Source organism: Eumetopias jubatus, unplaced genomic scaffold, assembly GCF_037043125.1.
Source record: "Eumetopias jubatus isolate StellerSeaLion01/CBP00866 unplaced genomic scaffold, mEumJub1_p1.0 scaffold_2, whole genome shotgun sequence".
In the NCBI taxonomy this organism is placed as follows: Eukaryota; Metazoa; Chordata; class Mammalia; order Carnivora; family Otariidae; genus Eumetopias; species Eumetopias jubatus.
This window is the reverse complement of record NW_028274808.1, coordinates 17,683,030-17,709,521: the sequence shown is the minus strand read 5'-3', so window position 1 is coordinate 17,709,521 and position 26,492 is coordinate 17,683,030. Positions and strand designations below refer to the sequence as shown.

General features: G+C 40.9%; 1 protein-coding gene across 2 annotated transcripts in view; it reads left to right on the top strand.

Moving 5' to 3' along the window:
* The window catches only part of FAT1 (FAT atypical cadherin 1), a 110,726-nt gene that overhangs the window by 47,318 nt on the left and 36,916 nt on the right, over nucleotides 1-26,492 (top strand). For both annotated transcript variants that reach the window (XM_028099852.2, XM_088021387.1), the window contains exons 3-6: nucleotides 18,530-18,591; nucleotides 21,877-22,206; nucleotides 22,561-22,771; nucleotides 24,994-25,133. In XM_028099852.2, the coding sequence (XP_027955653.2) occupies nucleotides 18,530-18,591; nucleotides 21,877-22,206; nucleotides 22,561-22,771; nucleotides 24,994-25,133 (743 nt within the window). The remainder of the gene's footprint in view (nucleotides 1-18,529; nucleotides 18,592-21,876; nucleotides 22,207-22,560; nucleotides 22,772-24,993; nucleotides 25,134-26,492) is intronic.

Here is a 26,492-nt window from a genome sequence, read left to right as displayed (position 1 = left end):
AGGCTTTATTTTTTTATGAGTTGAAGACAGATAAGAGTGGAGGATAACTATCATTAGAACGCGGAATGTTTTTGTTGTGAAGTATATTACAAACTGTATGGTTAGTAAAGAAGTCTAACGATTTCATACGTCGTGTAAGGTCTCTAAAGATCAAGAAATAAGCATCTTTTAGCTTGGGCATTATTAAAGATTAAATAGAGCTTTACAAGGCCTGTCTCCAGATGATCCTGTCCCCCCAACTCAGCAGAAACTTTGAGCCTGATCCTCAGGGCCCAAATAGCAATGCTTCAAAGTGTACATCTTGCTCAAAACATTTAAAGCAGACCTGTTTTTAATGGGTAGATTGGTATTATTGGAGGCCAGATTGTGGAAGCTGATGAAAGAGTCTAGCAGAAGAAAGTTCCCATGATTTACTGACCATAACACCACCTGGAGACCCTAAATCATGTTCCTTAATAATTAATGGATGAGTGGGAAAATCACTGGGCTGGAAATCAAGAGATCTGGGCCGTAGGGAGGCTTGCACCCCTGGGATCGGGGGGGAAAACTGGCTTCCCAGTCCTTCCGTCACGTGATTAGTGATGAGCGTTTTGCACGCCTGTTGAGGGATGTCTACGCAGAGTGCAGACCACTCAGAATAATTTATGGGAAAGATGCTTCTGCCTCTTCCATTTGCATGTGCTACATTTGCTTTATTCGCTGTGCATAAGATAATCAAGATTTTAGTAGATTGATCCAAGATAAACACATTTGATGGAGTAAAATGAAACTACTTGCTCCTTGGTGGTAAAGATCAGTTTAGGACCCTGGATTTATCAGAATGTCCAGTGGACTAGAGAAAGCCTAAATTCATTGCCATTCGGTCAGTTGTTTTCCCATCATGAACTTCCTGAGCCTCTCTGTATACAGCACGTTAAGAGATGCTTTGAAAGTTCCCAGTCTGCTTAAGTTCAATGGCAAAGGGAAACTTGTGGGGTACGGGATGGTGTGGCCCCGGGCTCGGATGAACGCCTCCGGAGGAGGTGAGAAAACAGACTGATGGGAGGGGTGTAGTGAGGAGGATGAGGCCCCTTGAACAGGTTACGGGGCTGGTTTTGAAGGTGGTGAAAGTGGATGGCTGGAGAAGAGGTAGGGGGTGTTTGTCATATTGGGGGACAGTTTGATGGCGTGATGATTATTAGCGGCCAAGCCATCAAGTTAGAGGGGTATGTAGGAGAATGGCTTCGCGTGCTGGAAAACCGTCAAAACCAGAGGAACGGCTCAGAGACAATATTTATGTTTGTTTTTAAGATTTTATTTATTTGTTAGAGCACAAGCGGGGGGGGAGAGGCAGGCAGAGGGAGAAGCAGGCTCCCCTCTCAGCAAGGAGCCCAACGCCAGATTCGATCCCAGGACCCCGGGATCATGACCTGAGCTGAAGGCAGACGCTTCACCAACTGAGCCACCCAGGAGGCCCAATATTTATGCTATTTTTATAAATAATGACCTATTTTCAAGAATGTGGCTGTAATTCCTCGGAACATTTGATAGAAATCTAAATCCGATGATGTCACCAAGTCATTTTGGGAAGGAGGGAAACCTGTCTGTGGTGCTTTTTTTCCCTCCTTTTGTCACAGTAGGACAAACATTTTTTTTTTTTTTAAACGAAACAAAAAATCCTTCCTAGGCCTGGATTTGATGCTCTGAATTTTGGGTTCTAAGCGGCAGGTTTGAATGAACATTTTTGAATTTTTTTTTTTTTTTGTGCTTTGATTATGGTGCCAGGAACTGTCCTTTGAATCTTCTATGGTTCTTGGGTCGTTAAGTAGGGGGGCAGGGCTTTTCTTTCTCAGGGTGAACAAGCAGAAGAGACTTGCTCTGTTTTCCTTTTCTGACACACACACTTCTTTGACACCATGAATTTTTGTAACATGTTTTGTTTGATTATGCCCAACTTCAAGGTAAATTTCTTTTTTTTTTTTTTCTTCCCTACCATCCCCCCACCCCCGCCCACAACCTGACAGCCACCTCCCCCCTGGCAACCATCAGTTCTCTGTCTTTAAGAGTCTTTGTTTGTTAAATTTGCTGCTCTTAACATAAATCCTGCCCTTGCTGAAGAGGGAGACAGAAAAGAGCAGAGACTGTTAAAATTGTCTGAGCCTCCTCCTGCAGATGCCTTACAGCTTCTCAGGTCAAGGACAGAGAAGAAGGGGGGTCCTGAACAATAGGGACCAGTGTGCACCTTACAGGTTTCATGATTCACAAGTAGCCTCAGGAAACTGAAACCACCCCAGCAAAATGTCGTCTTACTCAGTGTTAACAATTTAACTTCTGAGGAGTGATAGATATGCTACTTTCATAAACGGCAGATGATTTCGCAGTGTTACTTCTGTGTGTGGGCGTGCTTTAGAAAAGACCAGAGTTTTATTCTCTTATCTGTGTATTTGGTATTTTCAAGTTTTGGATGTGAAGCAAGGAGTGCTCTTTATTTTTAAGAAGTTGTATTGAAGTACAACTGGCATGTATTTATTTATTTATTTATTTTTAAGATTTTATTTATTTGAGAGAGAGAGCATGGTGGGGGGGTAGGGTCAGAGGGAGAAGCAGACTTCCTGCCGAACAGGGAGTCCGATGCGGGACTCGATCCTGGGACTCCAGGATCATGACGTGAGCTGAAGGCAGTCGCTTAACCGACTGAGTCACCCAGGCGCCTGGCACGTATTTAAAGTCAACCATTTGGTAAGTTTTGACGTAGCAGCACAACTATGAAACCATTCCCACACGCAAGCAGTGAATGTGTCCGTCTCTTCCAGAAGATTCCCTGGCCTCTCTGTACACCCCCAACGCCCCTCTGCCCCCATCCCCATGCAACCACTCATCTGCTTTTGGTCACTGTGTGTTAGTTTGCATTTCCTAAAATTTTATGGAAATAGACTCAGAATGTATACTCTTTTTTTTTTCTTGGTAAGGCTTCTTGCACTTAGCGTATATTTACTTTGAGATTCATGCATGTTGTAGTGAGTACCAAAAGTATGTTCCTTTTTATTGCTGAATATCCTTTGCATAGGTGTACACTATAATTTATCCGGTCACCTGTTGATGGGCATTTGTGTTCTTGCCCTTTATGGCTATTACAAACTACTGTGAACATCTGAGAATAAGTCTCCGTATGGACATATACCTCCATTTCTCTTTGCTTTCACCTGGGAGTGGACAGCAGTCTGGAAACTGTTTTGAGGCTCTTAAGCTGGGACATTTGTAGGTTTTGCCTCCTTTTGTTTCCCATCTCAGGGATGGCTCGCTGTTTTTGATACCTGGTATTCCGTAAGCCATTATTTCATTTATTTTGTCCATTTTGTTTGTTTGTTTCCTGGTGGGGGGTAAATCTGATCTCCTGGCTGGAAGCAGAAGTTCATCTATTTTTATTATTATTATTTATTTATTTGACAGTGAGAGAGACAGCGAGAGAGGGAACACAAGCAGGGGGAGTGGGAGAGGGAGAAGCAGGCCCCTGGCTGAGCAGGGAGCCCGATGCGGGGCTCGATCCTAGGACCCTGGGATCATGACCTGAGCCGAAGGCAGATGCTTAACACTGAGCCACCCAGGTGCCCTGCAGCTATTTTTAATTGAAGAAAAAAAAGGGCTTACTAAATTTAGAACTGCCATAAATAGGTCTATACCTTTAAAACCTTATGTAATAAGTAGTAGGAGTCTTTTTAACCATTTTGTGTGTGTGCGTGCGTGTGTGTGTGTTTTAAGGAGTGAAAATTGAGTTTCTAGATTTATCTTAAGCAGAAACTTAGCAACATCCTGGGTGTGTTTCTAGAGTTTATAGAAATACAGATTACTGTACACTTTTGTCCACAAAATTGTATCACGGTATTGTACCTAATGCCCAGAACGGTGATTCTCAGGTTCTGGCGGGTACCATTCATTATCACTGTATTCTGTTTACCAGGACTGGAAAGCAGATGTGTGGTACGTGCGTGCCTGTGTGTGTATAACATACTTCATAAATTACATGACTGGTTACAAACAGGTAATGCATTCAGAGTACAAAACTCAAAAGGTACAAAAAAAAATCCAGTGAAAACTTTTGTTCCTTTTCAGTTCCATAGACACCCTGTTTTCTTTCTCGGTATGTTAACTTATGTTTTATTTTCTATATCCTTAATGCTCTCGTGTTGAGGCCCCCCTGACCTGGGCAGAGACTGTCCCTCACGGGACTAGCCAGCTTTAGAGACAGCAGAGGACCCACTTTTCATAGGCACAACTAGCCAATCCAGATCCCGTACTTGAGTCACTTCCTTTACAGAGCTGCTATCTGTCCAAGCCCCTATCTGTCCACCTGCCTTCATATACCAGGCTCAGGTCCCAGATAGCACAGCACTCTCTGCTCCAGGGCCCACTGAAATAATTCAAACCAGCCAGTCCTAAACCTGCTTTTGCTGCTTTGCTTGTGTATTTTGTGGAACCCACAACAAAATCTCTTCCCCAGGCTTTCTCCTTGTTCCTTCTTCCTCCTGGCCAACCTGGTGCGTCTCTGGGGTGCCCCCCTGTGGCATGGTGTGGCATGGCGTGTCCCCTCTCTGGGAATTGTAACCATCTCTTCAGCGACCCTGGTCTCCTGACTTGCTGGCCTGACCATACTTGAATAATAAAATCTTCATTTTAAAACACTTGGAGGCAACTAGCGTTTGCAATTTCTTTCCCTCCTATACAAGCAAGAAGACATTTTTTTTTCTCTTTCTAAACAGGTACCGGCATAGGACCCATAGTGATACTCATCTTGGGTTTTTCTCTTAACCGTAGTAGATGATGCTGTGCTTTAGGAAAACGGTGTTATTTATTGATGGACTTTGCCACCGTATTATAGGAATATATGTGCATATCTGTGTCAATTTCACCATCCACTTCGCTGATCCACTGGGTTTACGCTGTCCAGTAAATACATTTTTTATACCTTCTCATTCTGTTGATGTGCATCTTCCTGTTTGGGAACAAATACACTGAAAACAACTTTTATGGTTAAAAATGAGTGCATCAGAAATGTTAAGTCAAAGTAGAGGCATTCTTTTTGAATATATGCCTGTGAGTATATGTGATTTCTATGTGTCTACATGTGCATAGTTAAAAGGGTTTAGGCTCTTTGACAGCTTTTGGATCCGTTTCCATCCACGTGGAATTTTAAATGGTTTAAAAACGAGTTTGAGGCTTTCATCTATTTCTTAGCTGTTCCTTTATCAATTCTGTAAAGCGAAAATGTCACCTCCTTTGGAAGCTGATCTCGTCTCATTATTGGATCTGGAGCTTGTAAGTCCTGCTGGTTCTCTCTCTTTCGGCTGATTTCCATCAGGCTCTCTCATGCCTGTTACCTTTGAGATTCGAGCTTGAGAAAGACCGCCAGAGAGAAACCAGCAAACTGTGGCTTCCCTTCTTCTGCCCCCTTCTGTGTTGTTCTCTGATCTTTCCCGGACCCCTCTTCCACCCTGCCGCCATCCCTTGACCTCACTTTTATATCAGGCCAGAACAAAACTTCCATTAGGAGTCAGAGAGCCAGTGACAAGTGTAGCTTATTTTGTATTAGGTGCGTTGTGCTTTATAGATTACAAGCAACCTCACATACTTTACAAGAAAAACCCTGTGAGATGGCTAGAGACTGCAAACATTACCAAGAGTCGGCTGTCTTCCGCATTTGTATTTTTCCCATTTTACAAATAGTTCTACGACTTCAGAGAGGTAAAGGTCACCTGGGGGTTGGCGACAGAAAGACATAAATTCCATAACTGCTGCTTCTGGGAAGCGCGGTCCCTCCCACGTTCACTCGCTGTGCCCTGGGGTTTGGGGTGTAAATACGGTTTGGACTCCAGCTTTTCTGTACCTTCTCTGTTCTTTGTATTGAGAAATTCCTGCATGATATAATGGTTGCTTTTTAGGCTAATCTTATTTCTGTAATATTTTTAGACCAAAAGCATGAAGTTTCTAAATAGCACTAGATGTTTAAACTTAGTTTCATTAACCATGTACTGCAAGGAACATTAACCTTTTTTTTGTAAAGGGCGAGGTAATAAATATTTTAGGCTTTGCAGGCCATCCAGTCTCAGTCACTGAGTGAAAGCAGCCATAGATAAAATGGAAATGAACGGGCACGGCTGTGTTCCAATAAAACTTTATTTATGGACATTGAAATTTGAGTTTCATGTATTTTTCATGTGTCTCAATATATTCTTGTGTCACACACACACACCCCGCCAACCTTTTAAGAATGGTAAAAGCCATTCTTAGCTTGCAAGCCATTCAAAAACAGGTTGAGGTAGTTTTCTGGCTCCTGATATGTTGAAGTATTTACTGGTTGGACTAGTTAAGTTGTTGATTTATTTCTCAGGGGTAGACTTTTTGATCAGGTAAAAATTGAGAATTTTCCCCACTGCTAAGCAGTGAATACTTACAAAACAGAATCTGTGTTTTTCTTCTCCAGGTTATTAAAATTATTCTTCAAAGAATAGTAGTTAGGGTATTAGTTATCACAGTCAAAAGCTCAGGTAAGATTTAGCAAGTTGATGACAGACTATGAGATCTCCTCTGAGAAAAAAACTTCTTCTCGTTAAAAAATATTTCCCAGTTTTGAGATTCTCACACTTTTTTTTTTCTTGATGGTGTTGTATCCTGTTAAAAGTATTTCAGAGCTTGAAATTCCAGCTCTCAGAGTTGACTGTATGTATACTTAGCAAATCTTGACCACTTCCTCCATTTTTGTTTTTTGTTCTCCTTCTCTCATTCTGAGTTAAGAAATTCACCGTTCCAAGTACCAGGTGACAGCTTCTTAGGCTTTGTAGAGGACCACTTTATACGGGGCCTTGTTTTTCATTCATGTATTTACATGTAGGATGGACTATTTAATGTAGAATTATTTTAAGTTCAGTAGGAGACGTTTATTTGATTACAGATAGATTTGGTGGTGGTTCTATAAATCAGATACATACATATATGTGTGTATGTGTGTCTGTGTCGTTTATGTGTAGTAATCCCTAACGTGTGGTGAAGACTTTAAAATTCTATGACTCACAGGTTTTGCAAGTATGCCGGGTACTCATCCGTGTTCTAGTCCAGTAGCACACGGCCTCTCTCTCTCTCTCTCTCTCTCTCTCTCTATATATATATATATATATTTTTTTTTTTCCCCCCTCAAAGTCAATGGCGTTTTATGGTGGCTGGAACGGAGTCCAAACAAAGTGCAATAGGAAGTCGCTACAGCTGCAAACAAGTTCCAAGCGTTTCCGGTAACATTTGATAGCCACAAAGGAAGGAAATAAAGGACCAGTCACTTTACAAAGGCAGGAATTCATTTAAGGAGGGGGGAAAAAAGTTTACCTCTTTGTGGTCTTTTGCCAAAGACATGCAGATATTTTAAAAGATTTTTCTTGTCTGTTCCTCCTGCTTGTTTTTTTATTTTATAGTAAAATAAAAAAAGAGTCTGAAAGAAGTAAAGTTTTATTCAGTGCCTTTTTTGCACATGTTGAAGTAGATAGGCTTTTCCTCCTAAAATCTGTTTATCTTGAATCCTTAGGATAAGTTTTATTAAGGGGTATTCTGGGTTGTTTCCCCCCCCATATGTTGCTGAATATCATTTGTTAAAATTACCTTAAGGACCAGTATTTTAAGGTTTTCCATTTACGTGCCTTTTTTGTCAACGTGATGTGAACCTCATGAAATGGGTTGGGTTTCTTTCCCTCTCTGCCTCTGGTCTGTCTGACATTTATAGGAATGTCGAAGGCAATTCCCAGTAAATTGCATTTGGCTTTTGATCTTGTGTTTACCTTAGGTTTTAATACCATGAGGTTTCGACAAGAAACAGTAAAATAGCATTAAAGCCAGAAGAGAAGTCTTGGAGACATCAGGGTATAAATTGGTATAAATTCCTACGCAGCCACTACCTGTGTGTGACTTTAGATTGGTCATTTGATTCATTTTCTAAGGGTTTTCTCTGGGACTCCGAAAACTTGAGCGGAGCGAGCTCCGAGCACCTTTGCAGCCTTGACAGCTTGTGAACAGAATTCCGGTCTTGGCTCTGAGCTTACTCCTGCCAGCACCAGGACCAGAGGCCGCGGCTGCCAGAGGGGCTCTCGACGGTGCGGTTGCACGCAGTCTTCCAGCACCACCTAAATAAAGACGGCGCAGTCCCGCAGAGTGTCTCTGAGCTCATAGTCTGAAGCTCCGAGGGGATGGATGTGGAGTGATAAGTCTGGGGAAAAGGGAGCGTTCTCTCTCGGCCTAGAAGGCGATCTGTATTTTTAGAATGGGGCTGGGGTAGCGATGCCCAGCCTCCCTGCCTGTCTTTCCAAGTCCGCTCTGCCTTGTTAGTGTGGGTGCTTCTCTGCCGGCTCGGGGTGGGCATTCAGTTTTGGCTTAGGGCTTGAGGGCCGGGACAACCCGTATTCATTTATTATATCCATCCTGGAACCACACGTGGTACCGAGTGTGCGGTTGCTGCTTAAGACTCCCTTGACAGTTGACAAAGATTTAAAAAATGGTGGAATTCAAATGGTTTTCATTTCACCTGTTGGAAGGGGAGTCTTTAAAGTTGGAGCAGAGAAATGCTGTCTTTGGTCTAGGTTCCCTCCCTTCTGCCTGCGGTACCCTCTGCCAACCCACGGCGTGGTAGTCCTCAGGACTCGAGCTGGGATCTTTGTAAACTGCAGTCATCAGCCTTGTTCTGAGAACATTTTCATTTTCTTTTTTCTTTTCGTTTTGTTTTCTTCTTTTTCCTTTCCTTTCCTTTTTTTTTTTTTTAAGATTTTATTTATTTGGCAGAGAGTGAGCAAGCACATGCAGGGGGAACAGCAGGGGGAGAGGGAGAAGCAGGCGCCCCACATTTTCCTTTTCCTAAAGCTGGTCGGGAACAGATCTGTGAGGTAGAATGTTCTATGGAAAACCGTTTGCTGAGTGACAGGTATGTACTACATGGCATTCTGTGGTTACTGTCTCATGCTTTCCTGTCTCACGCTTTCCTGTCTCACTGTTTGCCTGGCTTTAATACTTCATTAAAAAAATGAGAATAAAGGGCTGCCTGGGTGGCTCAGTCGTTAAGCGTCTGCCTTCGGCTCAGGTCATGATCCCGGGGTCCTGGGATCAAGCCCCGCATCGGGCTCTCTGCTCTGCGGGAAGCCTGCCTCTCCCTCTCCCACTCCCCCTGCTTGTGTTCCCTCTCTCGCTGTGTCTCTGTCAAATAAATAAATAAACAGATAGATAATCTTTAAAAAAAATAAAAAATGAGAATATGTACTAATTGTGTTTCCTCCCCGGTGTTCCATATGCGTGATAGCTTAATGAACTTAAAGCAGGCTATATTTTAGTAATGCACCATGGAAGTTTAAAAAAGAAAAAAATCATCCAGGAGCCCAGAATTTAGCATGCATACCCCATAAAATTCTAAAATGCTTTTGTTTAACTTCTGATCTCTCATACCTTCTCTGTTTATTTTGTAGGGTTTATGTTAATTTTTCCTGGCAGTAGGCATTTTACTGTTTTGTTTTTTTTCTTAGCCTGTAATATATTTCGAGGAATGAGAGGTCATTATGGCTAAACTAGAAAAGATTGTTGTGGCAAATGTAGGGCAAGCACAGGTAAATTTTTCCTGACAGAGAATATTTTACTGGGCAAATGGTTTTTGAAACATTTTCTCTTATTATTCTCATGGTACCCTGAGGCCCGTGGTGCTTGTTAAATGAACTCTTAAAAGAGCAGGAAGATAAGAGAGGGGGAAAAAAAGGCAGCGAGAAATTGTTCCGGTTTATTCAGAATAAAAGGGTTTTTTCCATCTTGGTTTTTAGTTGAAACAACTTTCTAATAGGACTTAAGCTAGTATTTATAATTATTAATAGGGTTATTGAAAAATATTTAGGCATTTTTTATTTCACTATTTTACTGTGGGGGAGGACAGACTATGAAAAATAATACAATTAAAGATACGACTGATGTACAATATTATATTGCGTATTTTATATATTAATTAAATAGAAGACCTACCTCACGTGTGGTTCTCAAACAGAGTGGTTTAGGAGGTTCCCGCCAGAACTGAGAGTCGGCTTCCTCTTCTTTTAAAACACCCTTTGGCTCTAGCAAGCTTAGTTTTTACAGGAAGAGTACATTTTAGAAAGTATGATACACTTCATTAAATTTTTGTTAAAAAATATATTAGAGGGGCGCCTTGGCGCAGTCGCTAGCCTCTGACTCTTGATTTCAGCTCAGGTCACGATCTCATGAGTTGGAGGTTTTGAGCCGCATGTCGGGCTCCGCCCTGGGTGTGTGGGGCCTGCTTGAGATTCCCTCTCCCTCCCTCCACCTCTCCCCTCTCTCTATAAAAAGAAGTATTGGGAAAAACGATAAAAGATCTACTGTCATATTTCTAAGTTTTAATTTTTTATTATATATGTGGCTGGATACTCCAGATTTAAAAAGCAAATCCTTTATTTAAGACTTTCCAGCCTAAAATTAGTTTCCAACCAATAAACATTTCTGTCTTCTCACACTTGATTTTTTAAACTATTTTCATGTTCAAATTTCTTTAAATAATACACTTGTTAAAAGATTTCCATAATAAAGAACTGTATTAAGTAAAACGTGAAAGTACCTTTTCTTCTCTTCCTTTGGCTCTCATTCCATTTCTCAGAGGGCACCCACTAGTAATTTGGGGTTTAGCCTTTTATGAAGGTGTGTACACATATTACGTATCATAGATACATATATTACCTTTTTAGTTTTTGTAATACTTGTCTAAAACTTGCTTGAGCAATGTTGTTTTTATAGCCTACTCACTGGGGTATTATGGTTTTATTTTAATTGTGCTTAGTGTTGCTGATTCTTAAAGCACACTCATTGTCCTGGGAGCAATCCTTGCTAAGGTAGGGGTTGAAAGTAGAAAGGTAGAAACCAGATTTCCAGACCGTGGTAGTAGCAACTCCACAAGAAATCACCGTGTCCTCACTGAAGATGCCTAAGTCTTAAACTAAATGCATGTTTTACCACCAGATGTGCCACATTAAAGTTCTTAAATTTAGTAAAGAACAAAATATATTAAAGTGTTTCAGCAGAATCAGTGGAGAAAATGGTTGAAAATAATAGATCTAAACTGCATGCCTACAGTCAAGGGCTAGTCACAATACTGCTGTGGTTAATAAATCATTGTGAAAAGGATACAGAGTCTTGAGGACATCCACAAAAGGAGCCAGACTGGATGCCTAGAGGTAATCCTAGAATAATGTAAGAAACTCCTGTGTGTTCACTGAATAATTTTGTGGTGTGATCATTATACATATTAACTTAGGTAATTATGATCTACACACTCAAGAGTTATTTGTGTGAGCTAAGAGTTTGGGCTCTGGGGTCAGATGGACTTAGGGTTACATCTTTGCTTTGCCACTTACTAGCCTTGTGATTTTACCCCCTCAAAAGCCTCAACTATCTTAATATAGTCTATTAGTAGCTCCCCTATGGGGTTGCTGTGATTATTCATTGACAATGACCTATATAAAATGCTTAGCCCGGAGCCAGATCCCTGGAAGCACACCATTAGGTTGCCTAAAAAGTGAGCTATGAGACCATAGTTTAATACTTGACTGTACCTTTTAGGTCTAAGAGCTGTTTCCTTAAATGAATTGCATGCCTTCAAGGACATGGCTTTTATATGTGTGTCTCAGAGTGACATGTTTGGGGAAGACGTTCTGAAAAAAATAGTTTGAGTAACTTTTAAAACAGACTGAACAAGTGGGTGACTGAGTTAGTAAGCCTATGACATCATCACTGCTTATGAACACACATGTCCTTGGTTAATTTTTAGTTCTTAGAAATCATCAGAAACCAAAAATATAAGTTGGTAGAATATTGATTCCCCCCCCGCCGAAAAAAAGTCTCTAAACACAGAGACTTGATTTTTAGGTGTTTAGGTGAAGCTGTAAACGACCAGCAAGGACCAGGTTTCTTCGTCCCCAGCTGAGCCCGTGAAAAAGGAGACTAGTGAAAGGGAAGGGATGTAAGGAAGTGGGGAGCATTGTGGAGCGGTGGCACCAGCATGTCCGAATCTTGGACATATTTGCCTTTTCACTCTTTAAGACTGATATTTACAGAATTTAGATGTTGATAGCAAATGTATTTGCCATTGAATGACTGTTTCAAATTCTAACCACAGGACAAGATTTTAGGTATTGTATGTGTCAGTTTTTGGTTTTGACAGGGATACTTTGAAAACTGGATCTTCCCTAAAAGAGCAGATATGACTGACTATTTAAATTATTTAAGCTAACAAAATTTCAGCCACATGTCCAGTGCTTAGTGGCCACATATGCTGGGGGCTGTCATAGTGGACAGTGCAAATTGAAGAACTTGCCCATCACAGAAAGTTCTGTTGGACACCTGCTTTTCTAGAATATATGTTGCTGTAGTTCATGAACTATTATAAAATGAGCAAAAGGATACAAAAGCCAGAGTAGTTGCAGGAGTTAGAGGAAAATAATCAGAGTAATGGGAAATGTGAATTAGGTGAGTAGACTTTTTTTCTCCCCATTCCTTGATCTTTCCCCTTCCTCTGCTTATTCTCAAGTAGAGTAATTAGAAAATGGTTCAAAGTAAATTTCCTGCCAAGCAAGGTGAACACAAGGCCATACTTTTTTCCCTCTAAAACCAAGACTTCCTCCCCCCGCCCCCACCCAGTTTTGTTTCTTTAAAAACTCCTCTATCACTGATCATCAGTATTTGCTCTCTCATTGTGGTTGGACCTTAATCCTATTCAGAAATTTTTTTCCCCTCCTTCTTCTCTGGCTTTTGTCTAGTTACATCCGCAGCACTGACGTTTCAAACCATTTTTTATAGAACCAAATCTTTCAGTTCCTCCCCACGTTTCCCTCATTCTTACTGTGGACTTCAGACTCTGATGCTCTGGGTGTATTGAACTCCCAACTCCCCCACCTTGTTGAAAGACCTTGAGTAAGCAATCTAATCTCTCTCAGCCTGTAAAAATGTTAAAATTTATTTTTTATGATACAGATATCACCACTTATATACATCTGGATTAAATGAGATAATTTATTTAAAGCCCCTAGCATAATACCTTGGCATGTAGTAAGTCAGATAACAATTGGAGATGAGGTCTTTGGATGCATTATTTAGCTCTGGCTGTATAGCAAACCATCCCAGAATTTGGTGGCTTAAAACAACCGCGTTTAGTGGAGGATTCTGCTGGGCAGTCTGGTCTTGTTCAGGCCTGACCCATCTTTCATGCAATGGTGGTCACTTGGCTGGCAGGCTCTGAGGCTGCCCGGTCCTGGATGGCCTCACTTGCATATTGAGTGGTGGGCTGGTTGTCTGCTGGAACAGTAGATGGCTAGGCTATAAATGTCTCATCATCCTGCCAAGTTAAAGCTTTCTTGGAATACAGGGCCCTTGCTCTCTCCCTGTGTTCTATATGAACCCTACACTCTAGTCTAACTTTCGTATTGTTTCCTGAATGTGGTCTTTGCCTTCACCCTTGTTTCTTGAAAACAAGACTGTCTTAATCATCTCTGCATTCTTAGTGCACTGCACAGAACAGTTGAATGATACCTAAATATAGCTCCTCCTTTGTGGACTGTCTCACATGATCCTCACCTACTAATTCTTTGCTGTTCACTTTTCTGTGCTACCTGCTTTGTGACGTCCATTTGATCTCTTAAACTTTGGGAAATTTGGAGATGGTTTTTGGTATTGATTTATAAGAAATGTCAAAGAGTAAAATTTTATATTGAAACAGTTAATCTAACAATCTTTTCTTAAATGAATTCTCTTCTCTAAATTCTAATGTGGCCTTGGAAAGCTATGAATAGTTTTTTTAATGATCATCAAACACAGGAAAGGTTGGCTTCTTAGTTTTACATACATTTTTGGGGTAAATTGGTAGCTGCTACTGGTTGAGAATATAATGTATTTGCTACCTCAGTTCACCTACATTTGTAATAGTATTGGTCTACACAATGCAATGTTTTTCTAGGCCAAGGAAAGAAACTTTCTCTCTTTTCATTTCTATTTTTAATTTCATAGCGCTCTGCCGAAAAGATAAAGCACAGAGTTACCAAAGGGAGCACTTGCACGTACGTTTTCTTGCTTTTGTCCACTCTGTTTTACTTTCTGATTTGCCTTTTTGACCTACTAAATGAATAATGATTAACTTGCTGGTGTGTGTGTGTGTGTCTTAAACTTTATGTAAGTCGTAGTTCAGAGTTTATGGAGACTTGAAATACCAAAGTGCAGGAAATTATGCAGTGTGAGGTGATGGGGAGAAAAAGAAACCCCAAACACTCTCATCGGGGCCTCGGGAAAACTAAACTCGAATTCTGGCTCTGATAATGACTCGCTGCTGGTGGCCTTGAGACAGTTTAACTTCTCTTTGGCTCAGACAGCTGGGCTCGATAATCTTTAAGGTTTCTCTCTAGCTCTGAAGTATCATGCTGTTTCTATCAAATATATGTCCTCCTGGGATTTTGTATTAAATATTACAGATGAGCACAACTGTTTAAAATGAAGGAAATGGATATACTTATTGGGATATTTAATACCTACAGGGTTAATAACGTGTCCTGGGTATGTAGGAAAAGTATACTTTTTTTTTTTAAGATTGTATTTTTTTTATTTTATTATGTTAATCACCATACATTACATCATCAGTTTTTGATGTAGTGATCCACGATTCATTGTTTGTGCATAACACCCAGTGCTCCACGCAGAACGTGCCCTCTTTAATACCCATCACCAGGCTAACCCATCCCCCCACCCCCTCCCCTCTAGAACCCTCAGTTTGTTTCGCAGAGTCCATCGTCTCTCATGGTTCGTCTCCCCCTCCGATTTCCCCCCTTCATTTTTCCCTTCTATTATCTTCTTTTTTTTTTTTTAACATATAATGTATTATTTGTTTCAGAGGTACAGGTCTGTGATTCAACAGTCTTACACAATTCACAGCGCTCACCATAGCACATACCCTCCCCAAAGTCTATCACCCAGCCACCCCCCACCACTCCAGCAACCCTCAGTTTGTTTCCTCAGATTAGGAATTCCTCATATCAGTGAGGTCATATGATACATGTCTTTCTCTGATTGACTTATTTCACTCAGCATAACACCCTCCAGTTCCATCCACGTTGTTGCAAATGGCAAGATTTCATTCCTTTTGATGGCTGCATAATATTCCAGTGTGTGTGTGTGTGTGTGTGTGTGTGTGTGTGTGTGTGTACCACATCTTCTTTATCCATTCATCTGTCGATGGACATCTTGGCTCTTTCCACAGTTGGGCTATTGTGGACATTGCTGCTATAAACATCAGGGTGCACGTACCCCTTCAGATCACTGCATTTGTATCTTTGGTCGTATGGTAGCTCTAGGAAAAGTATACTTTGGATTCATCTTTTGATACAGATGTTTGTCAAGTAGGCCAGGCAGGAGGATTAGCAGGATTGAGATGTACAGAATTAACGTGGAAAGGAAACGTGAGATGCATGATGAATTCCACCGCTGATGGTGGAATTGGTGTGGCCAGAGCGTGGCATATTTGGGTGGCTCGTGGTGCGGTCCACTGCTGTAAGGTAAAACGTAATTCCCAGGATTATCCGCAGTTTTCCTCTGGTATTGTCCTGCTTCATTAGGAAATTGTGTTTTCTCATTAGGGTTCATTTTGTATGCAAATTCCACAAGAGGCATGAATTTTCCCCTTAGGGGGCACAGCACCGCTCCCCCCCCCCCCCCCCCCGCCCCCAAAGCACATGCACAGCCTCCCCCTGGGGGTGGTATTAGGGAAAGAACACTGTGGCACTTTCGGTAGGATTTCTGTTGGCAGGAGTGTTGTGAATCTAGGAAAAAAGGTCATCTTGTCAGTCTGAAATGTCTTCTGTATTAGTGAGCTATTTTACATGTAACTTAAATTTCAGTTGCCACACAAGGCTGGGGGCTACCGTATTGGTTCGCTCGGGTCTAGATCTCCATCTTCCCTCCTGTTTTGTGCTCACTCATAACATCGCTCCACGTGAGCCTGCAGAACAGTCTCCTCTTCATAAAAGAACTCCCTTTCCTGGTCTCCTTCCTTCTTGCCTCCCTGGCTCTCGTTTTAGCTTCTCTTCTAAGCTTCTCTGGCGTACTTGGAGGAGGGAATTCCTCCCTCAGATTCTCTGTCCCTGGCATCTGGGACACATGGTTTTCTTTCAGCCAAATGCTTCCTCGGCTTCTTCATGGCTTCTAAACATGGCCGTCCCCTACTTTCGTAAGATTGGCCCACCGTTCTCTTTTTTTCTTCACACCCTCTTGTGGTGTAACCCGAATCTGTCCACCTCCGGCTGCTACCCTGCACTTGGGGTCAGTGCCTCTCCGTGTCCCCTGGCCTCTAAATGCACGTTAAATCGTCTTCTGTGAGCTCACATATAAACTAGAAATGTGTAGCATTATTTCCACATGTAGTTTCTGCGTGTGTGTCGCTCAAACACCTATTTTTAATGCTGCTCTTTTATGGTTCTAAGGAATTCATGTGTTCACACATTTAAGTATTTTTTTAGGCCAACAGAGGTATAGCAGGATGACCAGGATATACAAGGAAGGCAGTCTCTGTTCTCAGGAAGACCTTGAGATGAGTGACTGTAGGACTGCGGGGTGAGGTTGTGGTAGAGCCAGTGTCAGAGCCTGGCACTCAGTAGCAGGACCCCAGGCCCTCAGGGCAGACCTCAGAAATGGTGTCCAGGCTGAGAGGGGAAGGAGTGCATAGCAGCAACTAGGCTGAAAACCTGTAAAAAAAGAACGGTAGAATTCATCGCACTCAAATGAAATTAATGTTCCATTTGCGTTAACGGAGAATTAATTTGAAACATATGGAGAGTGGAAGTAACTACAAACCTAGGTTTGCTTTTTGTCTCTGAATTTGTAGCAGGGAGGTGGGCACTTCCCTTTGTGAGCTGTCTGGTGTGCTGTAAGTAAATGGTGAAGTGGTGACTGTTATTTGCTAATGGATAGTTATTTATTTGCTGCAGAAACGTATTTGCTGACGGATATTTGGATATTCGTGCAAGGAGTGATTATGTTCTACAGAAGCAGCACACTGTTGTGCTGTGAATGTGCCAAGTTGCCCTTGATGTTACCGTTGATAACAACTTAACAACTTTCTGATGGGCACATTAGGACAATTAGATGGGACTAATCCCAGTGATTTCCTGTCCTCCTTGAACTACTTAAAATCACAATCAGAAAGTGGTAAACTTTTGATAGGAAAAAAGAGGGATTAACTTTAAAAGGTTTTTGACTAATGAAAATCAAACCCATGCCACATTAAGCAGCGTATTCACACCATTAAGCATTGTGAAGCATTTTCCTCCCCTTTTAATCTAGAAGGATGGTTTGGGAAAAACCGCAGATTCTAGTCTACAATATAGTCTTTCGTTGTTCTTATTAACAAGAGCGCGTTGCTTCGTTGAATTGTGGGGAAGATAATGTTGATTGAGATCCCTCGTAACTGAGAAAAAAAAAATACTTCAAATTAAATGAAAACACGAACCTTTCATTTACACATTTTAGGGAAGCATTTTGAATAGCCTTCAATTGGTAGTTGCCTGAAATTAGTTAGGATAATAGGGGGAAATCAGTTATACCGATTTAGTCTGTTCTTAAATATAAATTATTTGAAATACTTCCCTGTGGGGAAAAGAAACAAAAAGCTGGGCAGGAGAAAGGTTGTTCTTGGCAGTTGTCTTGCCACATAAGGTTTTACCTGAGCTTCAAATCTGACATCGGATTCATTCAACACAGGCTGTAGAGGATATTTTAGCGGTCGGGGGAATTTTGTTTGTGTTTTGTGAAGTACAGAACATATTTAATCAGTTTTAATGGTCTTCCAGGATCCAACGTATGTTGACAGTTTAGCCGACTGTTATTAAAAGTTCTAGAGAGAGAGTGAAACTATAGATTTTCTAGTTTGATAGAAAAATCAAAGAAAGAATATGGCGTTTCTTTGAGGATCATTTGTTTTCCCTTTCATTGGAAATTAACTGATACTTGAGCAGTATTTCCTGGAAAATCACATTACTTTTATAACCGTTCTTCACTTTATGAGGGTAAATGATTCAAAGGTAATAAATCATAGTCAACATTAAATTTTCCAGTGGTCCTTTTAAATACAGTTATAGAAGATTTTTCTGTCAACTGTTAATCATCACTGCAGCAGTGAGAGAAATCTGAAATCCTGGATAGCTTCATCTTTTTAAAAATCTCTTCTGACAAAATGTTTATTCAAACCACTGAACAAACAAAAAATGTAACTGATTTCAGTTTTTCCACTTTCTTCATCCTTCTGTCATTTGTCTACTGTGTTTAAGAATCATTAAAATGAGAAAGTATGTTGTTTGTAAATAAAATAATTGAACCTGGATTAATAATTTTTCCCCCTTTGGAATCCAGAGATTTGCTCAGACTTTTAAACTCAGTGTGGTGTCAGTGACAGTCAATTACAAAATTGACTTTATCTGTAAGGATTAATGAACTGTTAATCATTTTGTAGGTCTTATCACAACGACGTCAAGGAAACTAGACCGAGAGCAGCAAGATGAACATATATTAGAAGTAAGCATTTCTTTTCTTTTCTTTTTTTTTTTTTTTACTTATTTAAAAGTTTTATAAATATCATGGGAAGGAGCATTCTTCTTCACATTCACTAGTATTCATAACTGTTATGATTTTGTTATGTTAGCTCCTGGTCATTATTAACAAGGGAAATAAAAGGGAAAGGAAACTTTTGTGAGCGTAGTTCATGTCCCCTTAAATCCCTTTCTATCCCCAAAACACAAGATCATTGTGTAAGTTCCACTCTAATTTTTGTGTGCACATACAGAGCAAACAAACTGGAAACAATATTATTTACGTTTCCTTTTCATTTACATAAGAGATACTTTCTCTTTATGCCTTCTTCATCTTTTTCCTTAGTATTCTGTTTTCGGGATATGTTTATGATAATATTAATAGATCTAATTCAGCTGTGGTTAGTTTCTGGTTTTTGTCGTTGTTCTTAAGTAATTGCATTGTTTTTGCATTTTAAACTGAATTGTAGAAAGTTTGTGGTTTTTAAACATTTCTGAAATAAAAGATTGAAGACTGATACGTGCTTTTCTAAGATGGTCTCTTTTGACGGGCTTCTCGTGCTCATGGCTAATTTAAAATGCCTTTCTAGTCCCTGAAAGGAGAAACACGGCTTGCCATATACTGGTTTGCTGGTGGATGGTAGGCACGTTTCAGGAGCAGGGATAGGAATCACGTGGAGGGGGAAGGTAGAGGGTCATGTCGAGGTCAGGTGTGATGCGACTGCTGGGTGCCAGGACCTACAAGCCAGGAAGAGGCTGAGAAGAGGCAGTTGGGAGAGTTTCCCTTGGAGAGGGAAACTGAACAGAGCAGACATGAAACCTCTTGACTTTCCTCTACTGCACGTTAAGGGCCACTGTTGATCATTGGAGCCAGAGAAGACCGAGTGCTTGTTGGGTTGTGAGTTACCTGCACGAGTCTTCCATTCTACTAGTTTGGGTACTTGAGAGAGTCCAAAACTGTGGTTTATTAAATTATTTTTATTAATACTTCTCCCTTTTTATATTATCACTATTCATAATTCTACCTGCTTAATTTCATTTCATCCTTAGTCAATTTTCTTTGTCAATAAAATATTTACTTTTTATAGCTCTATAGTGTGTACACATGAATATCCTGTCTAGAAAAGGTGGTTTCACAACCACCATTACAGTTAGTAATTGCCTTTTTTTTTTTTAAGATTTTATGTATTTTGAGAGCGAGAGAGAGAGAGAGCGCGCGCGCGCACGCGAGCAGGGGGAGGGGCAGGGGAGAGAGAGAATCTTCGAGCTGACTCCCTACTGAGCGCAGGGCCCCATGTGGGGCTCGATCCCAGGACCCTGAGATCACGACCTGAGCCGAAATCAAGAGGCGGATGCTTGACCAACTGAGCAACCCAGGTGCCCTTAGAGTTCATGATCTCTTCATGTGTTACATCTGAGTGTTAGTCATAAGTTGTACAGTTAGTTCCCTTAAATTCATTTTCTTTCTGTTAGAGCAGAGTTTAGAATTTTGATTCGGTCCCTGCAGTGATTGACAGAAGGAGAATATGGTTCCTGAAGAAAGGAAGCAGGTGGTACGCTCTCTGGGGCGGCAGGCCCCAGGCATTGGCATCTTGCTGCGGCCGCACCCTGGTTAGAACCACACTGGACACCTGTTTGTTGTGTGCCTCCCTCCAGAGCTGCCTTTTTGCAGGAAATGTCCGAGGCTGGATGGGACCAAAGTACAAGTCCTAAGTACGAGTCCTAAGTACAAGATACTTAGGACTTGGCGGATAGCATGAAGACGTTGATGGGAAATAAGACTTTGTAATGGGTTGTCATACGTATGTTGTATGTTTTCTGTAGTCCTTTATGGTGGTGGACTTGAGGACCAACGCCAGCATTGATTTGACTATCTTAAAGAAGAGTTTTTTTTCCCAATCCCATGTTAAAAGCTGTGTTACTGGCTTCTGGTTCTTGAACCCAGCCTTAAGAACATTTTGGTGATGATTACCACAAAACATAGTGCTCGCTTGTATTTTTCTTTAATTTTCTCTCTTTTCCCTAAAGATCATATGAGAATTGATCAAAAGGAAGTAATAATTGTACATTTTGTTTTATTTTGAGAATGTGGGGAGGTAAATCATATACTTGAAGCAACTGCTTAAATATTCTTGGCAAGTACCATCAGGATATATTCACATTTCTATAAACAACAGGATTTATATTCACCAAGCTTTTAAAAAAAATTCCACAGAAAACTCCAGTATACTTTAATATTTTTATTATTTCAACCATTATTTTTGGAGGATGTGGTGAGGGAAAAATAGCTATTCCAAAGGTCGTTGCTTTTAATGTCCACACCAAAGTAAAAGTGGACATTTGATTCGGGGAGAGACCATTCATATGGAAGCATTCACCACTGTAGTCCTTAAGACTCGGATTTTTATTCGTAAGCTGAATACATGAATAATTAGGATGACCATTACTTTACGTTTCTTTTACTGAAAATCTTACTTAATAAATGGGTCTGAAATGAAAATTTTTATATCTGCTGTACTAAACGTGGAGGACTTCTGAACAAGAAAAGAGTCAAACAAAACAAAATGATGACAGCTAGTATTAAAAGGCATGCTCCTTCACATATATTTTAAATTGATGATTTAGCTTGCTTTATTTTTGAGGCTTAAAAATGAAAGTTTTTAATGCAGCATGTGGAGATTTTATTTTATTTTTTTTAAGATTTTATTTATCTATTTGACAAACCAAGAGAGACAGAGAGGGAACAAAAGCAGGGGGAGTGGGAGAGGGAAGAGCAGGGAGCCCGACTTGGGGCTCGATCCCAGGACCCTGTGATCACGACCTGAGCTGAAGGCAGACGCTTAATGACTGAGCCACCCAGGCGCCCCTGGAGATCTGATTTTTAAGTGCATAGAGTGTATGTTATTCTTTAGCCGACTCTGTTTGGCATAAAAATAAGTTGTTTTTGATAGCTTGCCATTTCGGTGACATCCGTGTTATAGCTGTAGGAGTGCAGGGAGAGGTGGTGTGGTGAGGGGAGAGCCAAGGGCTCACGCTGCCTCTTTCTTGGCCCTCGCCTCGCTCCCCCTGTCCTGTCTGGAACAGGACACATCGTTGTCTTGCCTCCCCACAGGGCTCTTGTCAAAGGAGGGAAGGTGGTGTGTGTCATAGTGTGTGTGAACTCTGCAGGTCTCTGCAAATGCGGTTTATCATTAATTAGGAGCAAGACAGTCACTTTTTATATAGTTATATTTTAAAAAACATCTGTTGATCTGTTACCTTTCAAAAACAGGTTACTGTGACCGACAATGGTACCCCCCCCAAATCCACCATTGCAAGAGTGATTGTGAAAATCCTTGATGAAAATGACAACAAACCTCAGTTCCTACAGAAGTTCTACAAAATCAGACTCCCAGAGCGGGAAAGACCGGAACGAGAAAGAAACGCCAAGCGCGAGCCCATCTATCGCGTGATAGCTACGGACAAAGATGAAGGTCCCAATGCGGAAATCTCTTACAGCATTGAAGATGGAAACGAACATGGCAAATTTTTTATTGAGCCCAAAACCGGAGTGGTTTCATCCAAGAAGTTTTCTGGAGCTGGAGAATATGATATTCTTTCAGTGAGTTAGGATCTAGTCTTTGATTTTCTCACGTACTTTGTTTGTCTGGTCTTAATGTGACTTCTCTGAAAACGTTCTCTCTCTTCAGTAAGTGGCCTCGGTGTTTGTGACCTAACGTCGCGAAGTGTGGCTTTTCGTTTGGCCTTCTCAGCTGTTGCTCCAGTTATTACCTATGTTGCCTGTGGCATGAAGAGGTTGCTCTTTTTAATCAAACCTTAAACATGGGGAATATACAAATAACAGAAACTTAAGTGTTTGAAATTGAATCAGTTTGAGACCAAACCAGTCTGTGCCTCGGTTATAGGATGTAACTTCTAATTGGCTCCCTTCATCCCCTCTGCTTATATTTCATAGATTAAGGCGGTTGATAATGGTCGCCCCCAAAAGTCGTCAACCACTCGACTCCATATTGAATGGATCTCCAAACCCAAACCATCAGTGGAGCCGATTTCATTTGAAGAACCATTTTTTTCATTTACTGTTGTGGAAAGCGATCCGGCGGCTCACATGATTGGCGTGATATCTGCGGAGCCTCCCGGCACGCCTCTTTGGTTTGACATCACTGGTGAGTATTCCTCACAGTTCTCACCGTCCTTGCACAGGTTACACTGAGGAGAGCCTGTTTTTTGGTTTCCTGACTTTTGTATACATCTCCGCATTTAAAATTGGGAATCAGACTTAGAAATGGAGAGTTTGTCTTAAATTGCAGTATTTTGATTGCAAAATGTTTTCTAATATCCAGCGTGTACTAAACTTGTTTAAAATCGGGGCGGTGCATATACCATATCCTTAATGTAAAAATAAGGTTTTCAAAAGTACATGAAGGAGTTAGAAACCTGAGTGTTTTGGTCCAAAAGCACAACTTCTTAATTTTCCCTCTTGATACATAACATATGGCACATTGCTGTTTTTAGTGAATATGGTTTGAATGCTTGAAATAACTGTGTGACTGTCACATGTCAGTATTTTATAGGGAATAATCTTACGGATTTTAGTTGCATAACTTAAAAATGAGAGTGCTAACTGTGGCCTTCTCAGTTTTATTTACCACATTCTGGGAATGTGGGAAGTGGGGGTCAGGAGATTCATTGACCCTGTGATAAAGATCATATGCCTACGTCAGTTTTTCGTTTTTCCTTTTCATTTAATTGCGTTTAGACGTAGAACGTATTCCCTTACTCTCCCATACTTAAAAAAAAAAAGAAATTCACATTAAACTTCGACGTCTTTGTTTTTTAAATGCTATTTCCTCATGTTATTTTAATCATCAGGATCTTTAAAAGCATAAGTGTGGATTGTGACTCATCTCTAGTTGGTCCTTTAGATTCCTTTTCCCTCCTCCAGCCCTTAGCGTCCCTCCCCGCGAACTGCCGTGTCAGCATTTGAAGTGGCTGGGAAGTGGGGCCGCCGGGGCCGGGGGTGGGGGGGGGGGGGTGCGGGCTTTACCTCTCTCTCCCGCTTCCCCCGCCACATGGTTCGGCTGCGTGCCCGGCTTGGGGCAGTGTATGAAATCGTAGAGGTCATCCACATCTCTGAATCCCTTCCTTCGGTTTTAAAGAAGAAAGGTGATTTTCACAGTGAACTACAGCCAAAATCGCTTGTTTGCTCCCTGTTAAGTCCCGTCACGCTCGCAGCGCAGCCAGGCCCCCCGCTGTGCCGTGCGGACCGCCGACCACCTCTGGGGCAGGTCCGATCGATTCTCTCCCTTGTTCTGTGCTTGCCTTCCATGCTTGCTTCCTTGTGGCTGTGCCAGGAGACGCACTGGCCAGAGAAGTGTTTTCCATCCTTCAGATGACTTGTGACCCGAACTGTTCAGCAGAAGGTATCTGCTGAGATCCCATAATTTGCCTCAGATTATGAGATCTAAAAGAAAAGCATCAGTTTTTAAAACCTTTTTTATTTCCAGTGACGCTCTTCCATTGCCCCTTGTTTTCGTGGCATGCCCATGGTCACCCGTTCCAGTTGCAAACATGCTGACTTCTAAGACATCCCGAGACCATCCTTAGTTTTAGGTTTCACTGAAGATTTTTTTTTTTAATGTGTGTGTCATTTTACTTCTTGGTAAGATTTAGTAATAGAACCTCATCATGACATTAAGACTTTATTTTCATTCCATGTCACTTCATTGATAAAAGTATCTCAAGTTCAGTGGATGTGGAAAGAGTTTTATCTAGAACATAATTGGGAATGCATTTGGATAATGTCCGCAGCACAGAAAATTTTGCTTCGTTAAGCTTTGTGTTTGGCAACAATGGGGAACATTTCTTTTTAAGTATAGAAGAGCCAGGACTAATTGATGTTAACTGCCACGATTTTTTTCAGAGTTAACATTTGTTTTTAATGGTTAATGTATTAGGGCAGTATGCTTCAAGTGTCACAGATTTTTTCTGAGTAATTAAACATGTAAATGGCTGACTCTGGTTAGTAAAGGATGTTATATATAGCTAGTGGGATATATAAATTAAAGACCTATTCAGAACCCCTGAAAAAGCAAATGGAAAGTAAATCATTGGCAATATTAGCAATGGTTCTCCATCTTCGGAGTTGCTTTCTTGCTTTCCTCTCAGTAGCTTCCCGTGACAGTTAGGGCGCAAGTTTGCATTCGTAGCCACTGTCTTTCTCATTGGCCCTTCTTTTCTTGTCTTTCAAAGTGAAAGCTCCTTGGAATCACCTTCAGCAGTATATCAGAAGTGGGGTTTTTTTTTTTTCCCCGTCATGAAGAATTAAGAAAGCCACCAAAGAAATGACAGATTCTCATACTTTTCTGTATGTCCTAACTTAAACTAGGTGGCAACTATGACAGTCACTTTGATGTGGACAAAGGCACCGGGACCATCATTGTTGCCAAACCTCTGGATGCAGAACAGAAATCAAACTATAACCTCACAGTTGAAGCTACAGATGGAAGCACCACTATCCTTACACAGGTAAGTGAATCACCAACGATGCGTTCGTCAGAGGAGGACTGATCCAACTTTCTGATTGTATGGTGCACAGGCAGCATGAACGGCTGATTCCGCCCTCGGAGGCTCCCAGGCGGAGTCACTGTGTTGACAGAGCTTACACATGTGCACACCGAGGAGTTGTATTTAGGGGAAGAAGATTGACTGCAAATCTTGATGTAGGTTTGGCCTGTAATTAACCAGTCTTGGAAATTTTGAAAGAAGACTTAAAAACAACAACCCACTTCTGATTATCAAAATCTTTCAACTTTATACCGATTTTGAACAGTGTTGGTAGTAGAACTTGTATCACTCTTGGGGATGAATTGTCCAAGTTCTTTTCATTAAAGGTCATTATAGTGATTAATGATCTTTTAAATCACTTTTTTGAAATTTTTTTCTCTTTTGGCTACTTTAATAAGGGTTGTATAAAATGAATGATAAAAATTGTTCTCGTAATTCCTTTAACATCTTTATTTGTTCCTATCTGGTGATTAAGAGATAGCCAGATTACTGGGATTTCAAATTTAAATGTTCAAACCTGATACATTAAATTCTCTTTGATTCTCAGTGCGGACTGTTTGAGAATTTGTTGAACATTTGTTATATGCCAGGTATTGTTCTGGAAGCTGAATACTGGGGAAAAAAATCTTACCCTCATAGAGCTTACCTTAGGATGGTGGAAGCTGAGATTTACATATAATCTGCTATGTCCTAAAGGACAAAGGAAGAAATTAAATACTAGAAGATAAAGTGTTCCGAATTCCAGTTTTTTTTTTTATCTTTAGATGATACTATTTTAAATCTCAGATGAGAGAGATCATCTGTTAAATCATTTAGTTGCACTGAAGAATAAAAGAGTCTGTGATGTCTTTTCAATTAACAAATGAGTAGATGATTCAGAGCCAGTTATGAAAAGACCTTCCTTTCTCCACATGGTTGTGATTTTTAGTGTATTTAAAATTGACATACGTACGATGCTTTGGGGTCATTTTGAGATTGTCATGTAAAAGTTTTAGTACAGTATTAAAATTACACTTCTGTCAATAACTTCTCATTATAGAAGTTAGACTTTAGAGCATGAAAATGAGGAGAAAAACACAGAGTTGTAATAAATTTAACAGGATAAATTTTGAAAGGTTTAAAGAGTATAACTGTATCAGTTCAAATAATGCATCAGCATTACGCCCGGGTCGATTGGTTTGGGAATCTTGGCTCTGCCTCTCATCCTGTCCCTGGGCTGGAACCCTCTGGGCTTCCCTTTGGTCCTTGGGGAACTGGGCTTGGTGATTTTGTCCTCCCAGGCACTCTGAGGGTAAGTGAGGTGTAGCACGCGGGCGCTGG